We start from the raw sequence: 5122 nt of genomic DNA on the forward strand, positions 1-5122 counted from the left end.
ATAGCATTTTGTTAGGGGTGTTTACGGCCGGCCAGTTAGTTTGAATTTAAAAAAATGAGAATTAATTAAATTTTGATTAGTTTAGATTGGTTTAAATATAAAGTTTTTTGTAAGTTGATGCAAACCAATTTGAACTGATTAAATTCAAGTTGGATAAGTTTAGATGATTAGATATTCGATTAAAAATAAAATTTAAAAAAATAAAAAATATATAAAAATATTATGTAAACAATATGTCATAATAAAAAAAATAGAGTAATATATAATTAAAATTATATTATAGTTAAATAAATATTACAATTTGACTTGAAAAAAAGATAGAGCTGTATATTATTATATTTTTATTTTTTAAATTAATATAATTTTAATATAGTAATCGAGTTGGCTCGAATTTTTTAATTCTAAAATTTATATTCGAATCAATTAGTGTTGGATTTAATTAAATTTGATCTGATCTAATTACATCCTATTATCTATCAGGTATAAAACTAATATAATCAAGCGACATCAATTTTGATCGAATAATTGAATTATTCATGAATATGTATTTGTATGGTGTGTAAATTTTGAGAGTTTATTTTAAATATTTTTTACTAGTATTTTTGGTTAATTAAATAAATATTATATTTTATATTAATAATTTAAATTTTAAAAAGTTGACCATCAATTAATTTAATTACTTTTTTATTAAAATTATGAAAACTAAAAATCCAAAACTTTTAATTGATTTACCCTAATCTTAATAATTTAATTTGTTTGTTTTTTTTTTAATAATATATATTTTTAAGAAAGGTTTTTCTTGGATCAACACTTCGTTTCCAAACAAATTAAAGACAAATAAGAAAAAGACGCAATAATAATGATAGTTCAAGTCGCATGGGAATTGGAACCAACCTGCACAAATCTTTTTAGGGTTAGGCAACTTGTTCTGATGGAATTAACAAATCCTCCTTTTTGAAAAGATGACAAAACTAGCTTTTCATATTCATCAATAATGATACATAACTACTTTATTCATCAATCAAATTATCTTATTGGCTGTTACCATAACCTTAGACTGTTCCCATAACTACACAGATTATAGAGACCCAAAAGGATAAGATTGCATTTTCACATGAATAATAATGTATCATCAAATGAAATTGACACATGCATGCGTGATCATTAATTCATTCTATTGATTGATCAAGAGATGATAATTATTCATATATCACTCCTTTCTATGTAGTTGTAAATTATATTTATTAATATTTATTAGTGACTTTTCGTTAGAAATAAAAAGACGATGAGAAGAAAGTAGTATTACCTAGTAATATGCACCAACTGCTTCCATTAATGCTTTTTTTTCTTTTTTTTTTTCGTTATATATATATTTGGGATATGGAACCGCGTGTGAGATAAGAAAATTAGTCTAACTTTATACATCAATTGAACTATTCTTAGATGACATGCCTTAAAACTTCTATTTATAAAACATGGATACAAATAAAATATAATATAATGGAATGTTTTAGTATTAAATCTGTTATATAATTAATAATTATTACTTTTAGTTTAGAATACATTCGTACTCCAAATTTAATATTTTATTAAAAAATTTTAACAAATTAAATTTAATTAATTTAATTATTATTTATCAAATTTAGAATACAAATGTACTCTAAACTAAATACTTAATGATTATTAATTATATAATAATATTTGTGCAAAATTAGCATGTTACAAAATCCAAATTATTCTTAATTATATACAAAATATGTCGTATCTTAAAAAAACACGTCATTTTAATCATGGAATATAATTATTCCTGCTTCTTTCCACTATAATTGCATTTATAGATCTGAATTAAATTGTAAAAGAATGCACACAATATGGTTGATACAATCAAAATATTATGTATCCTAAATACCTTAATGAATAATTAAATTGTACTAAATAACCGAGGCCAATGAAGTGCCAAGCTTTTAATAAAAAAAAAAAAAATACTATATACCGCGAGTATAAATGATAAAACATATACATGATAATACATCATACATACAAATTACAAAATAGAAATATCTATTGAAATTTTCAAATTTCACATTCTCAAACTCCATTACAATTTGATATGCAAAGAAGCAAAATTTTAATAACATAAAAGACAATTACTCAACTTTTTTATATAATTAAATGGACAAGAAATATACTCAGCAGATACATGTCCACAATTCATTTTTTTAATTAAAAAAAAAAATTATTCATGATCAAACCTTTCCCAATAAACACTAATAGTTCCCAAAAAAAACCAAAAAAAGCATAGCCCACGTTTAATTTAAATCTCAGCAAACAAAAAGTAAATAATTAACCAAATCTTGGAATAAGCTTAGCAAAAAGAGGTGACTTCATCTCAAGCGAAAGTTTCAAGCACTCAGATAAGTCAACATGATTTGTAGGAATCCATTTGAATGTTTGAAGGAATATAGCAAGCCAAAGCTCCACAGTAGCCAAGCCCATAGCCTTGCCAGGACACACCCTTCTTCCAGAACCAAATGGTGCAACCCTAAGATCAGACCCCATTATTTGAACCTCTTCTTCTATGAACCTCTCTGGCTTGAATTCTTCTGGCTCACACCAAACTTCTTTGTCATGCGTGATGCCCCACATGTTCACCATTGCCGTTGTGCCAGCTGGAATCATGTGGGCGCCCACTTGTGTGTCGTGGATTGCAAGCCTCGCCCATGATAGCAGTGGGCCTGGTGGGTGCATTCTTAGGGTTTCTTTCACTATGGCACGTAGGTATGGTAGATTTTGAAGATCTAAATCATTGATTGTACGATCATACCCAACTACAGAGTCAATTTCAGATTGAGCTTTTGCTTGGATTTCAGGGTGCAATACCATCCTTGCTAGAATCCATTCCAAAAGAATTGCTACTGTATCAGTCCCTCTAAATATCATTTCCTGAAATAAATTAAAAAAATTCAGTAAAATATATTAAATTATATAACAATTCAGAATATCATATTCACTTAATAACGTCACAGACTCACCCAAAGAATAGCAACCATATCAGAGTGCTGAAGCTTGCTCTGTTTTTCCAAATCTAGTAACACGTCAACAAAGTCATCAAAGGCTTCATCCTTGGCAACCCTTTTCATTCTATGTTCCAATATGATATTTCCAACAAAATCATCCACTTTCGCTACTAGATTCCTACACCTCTTTCTGACACCTTGCAAATCCAACCAACCCAAGAAAGGGAAGTGGTCACTCCAATTGAAAACACCAAGCAGATCATACCCTTCTTTCACCAACTCTTCAAGCTTACACCCATTACCACCTTCACCAAACTCATAGCTTTTCCCAAACACACTCATCATCACATTGTTTAACGATCCTAAATGCAACACCTCTCTAACCTTAACCTCACTCTTCTTCTCCATCAAACCAACCATTTCTTTCACCATGTGCTCACCAACTCTAGCTCTGAACTCACCGCTAGCAGCGATCCTCCGTGGAGAGAACAAATGAACGGTGGCGATTCTTCTAAGGTTCCTCCAGTATTCGCCATAAGGAGCGAACCCCATTGCACGGTGGAAGAGAAGCTCGTAAGCTGATTCTTTGATAGGTCGATCAGCGAAAGCTGAACTGTTAAGAATCTCTTTGGCCGTGTTAGGGTTTGTGGAGATAACAAACCGGGTCACCCCAATGGAAAATGCCATCAAGTTCTTGGCCTTAAATGTTTCGGCCAAGTTAGCCAATACCCTGTGAGTTAAGGTTCCAGTGAAGGCCGAAACAAGGCCAAGAACTGGAAGACCTGAAGGTCCAGGAATCGATCTTTTGTTGTTGTTATTAGTATTATCGGCACGTGGTGATTCTAAACGGAACTTGGAGAGAGCCCAAGCAAGACCACCAGGGACCAACCAAAAGTTGAAAACAAGAAGCAATAGAAGGAGAGAAAGGAAGACATGAAAGTTGAGTGATGCAAAACAAAGTGAAGGTGGGAGAAGCATAGAGCATAGTTGTGATGATGACATTATTGTGTGTATTCTTCAATTTTTTTAGAGTGGATGGAATTGTTGAAGAGCAAAGGTGTGGGAAAGTATTTATATAGAGATGCTGGACAATGAAGAGGCACTCATATAAACCTTACCTACCCTTAATTAATTACGAGATCTCATCATCATTTATATCGTAATTATTCGCATGCATATATCATGATGTAATCTCCTTTTTATTATTATTTTTACTTTTATAACCTTTTAATAATAATCTTTTTAAAATAAGTGTTTTTTCTCTCAATTTTTAATTAAAAAAACAAATATATTTGAATAATGCATTTTTATAGATACTTTTATTTTTCTAATAAAACTACACTTTGCCTATTTGTATAGGTTTATAAGTAATTTTTTATTTTTAACTTATAAAAATATATATTATTAGTGTCCGATGTAATTTTAAAATAAAATTGTAAAAATGTTATATTTTTAAAAAAATTTACTTTTTTTATAATAAAATTTTTTTTATTATATTTTTTTAAAAATAAACACTTTTAGAATTAAAAAACTAGATACAAAATAATTTATTTATAAGTTACAATTAATATAAATATTTATTATTTAAACTATTTTTTAAAAAAAATTTAATTAAATTATTTACCCAAAAGGAGCTTAATTAAACTCTTTACCCAAACTTATGGTCAATTTGGGTAAACAATTTAAATTAAGCCATTTGGAGAAGTAGCAGAAGTTTTTTTTTTTTCCTATTTCTAGATTATAAAAGGTTATAATACACGCGTCTAGCACCATTTTAAAAAAAAGATTTTACCTTTTCAAAAAATGTAATTCACAACTTTTCGAAAAAAGTAGAAATATATGATATATTTTCTTCTCGATAAAAATTATTCTATTACTCACTTAAAAAAATGACTTCAAAACAAAAAAAGATTTACTTTCGTTTGTTGGCTTTATGAAATATAATTTTTGTTTTTGCGAGAAATAGTGGCCCTCCACCACCATTTTCACGCAAGCTTCCATTTGAATCACTTACTGCATTTTGTATATATTTTTTTCAGGTATTTTTTTATCATTTTATCACTCTATTTTATTATTAAGTTTGTATCTAACATTAGTGTGGTATG

The 5122-nt window shown here is 28.7% G+C and overlaps 1 protein-coding gene across 1 annotated transcript; it reads right to left on the reverse strand.

Moving 5' to 3' along the window:
• Positions 1 to 2034: 2034 nt before the first annotated feature.
• Positions 2035 to 4143, reverse strand: LOC112709413 (cytochrome P450 78A5). Its single transcript, XM_025761300.3, has 2 exons — positions 3033 to 4143; positions 2035 to 2943 (listed from the first exon to the last, which is right to left on the reverse strand). The coding sequence occupies exons 1-2, from the start codon at positions 4017 to 4019 to the stop codon at positions 2344 to 2346; spliced, it is 1587 nt and encodes a 528-aa protein (XP_025617085.1). The 5' UTR covers positions 4020 to 4143; the 3' UTR covers positions 2035 to 2343.
• Between the last annotated feature and the right edge of the window lie 979 nt (positions 4144 to 5122).

This window comes from Arachis hypogaea, chromosome 1 (genome assembly GCF_003086295.3).
Source record: "Arachis hypogaea cultivar Tifrunner chromosome 1, arahy.Tifrunner.gnm2.J5K5, whole genome shotgun sequence".
NCBI classification, from domain to species: Eukaryota; Viridiplantae; Streptophyta; class Magnoliopsida; order Fabales; family Fabaceae; genus Arachis; species Arachis hypogaea.

Bases quoted from the DNA above. Each gene is read 5' to 3' on its own strand.
- LOC112709413 (XM_025761300.3), bottom strand. From the start codon at position 4,019: ATGTCATCATCACAACTATGCTCTATGCTTCTCCCACCTTCACTTTGT. The intron at 2,944-3,032 runs GTGAGTCTGTGA...AATTTATTTCAG, and splicing joins ATATGGTTGCTATTCTTTGG to GAAATGATATTTAGAGGGAC.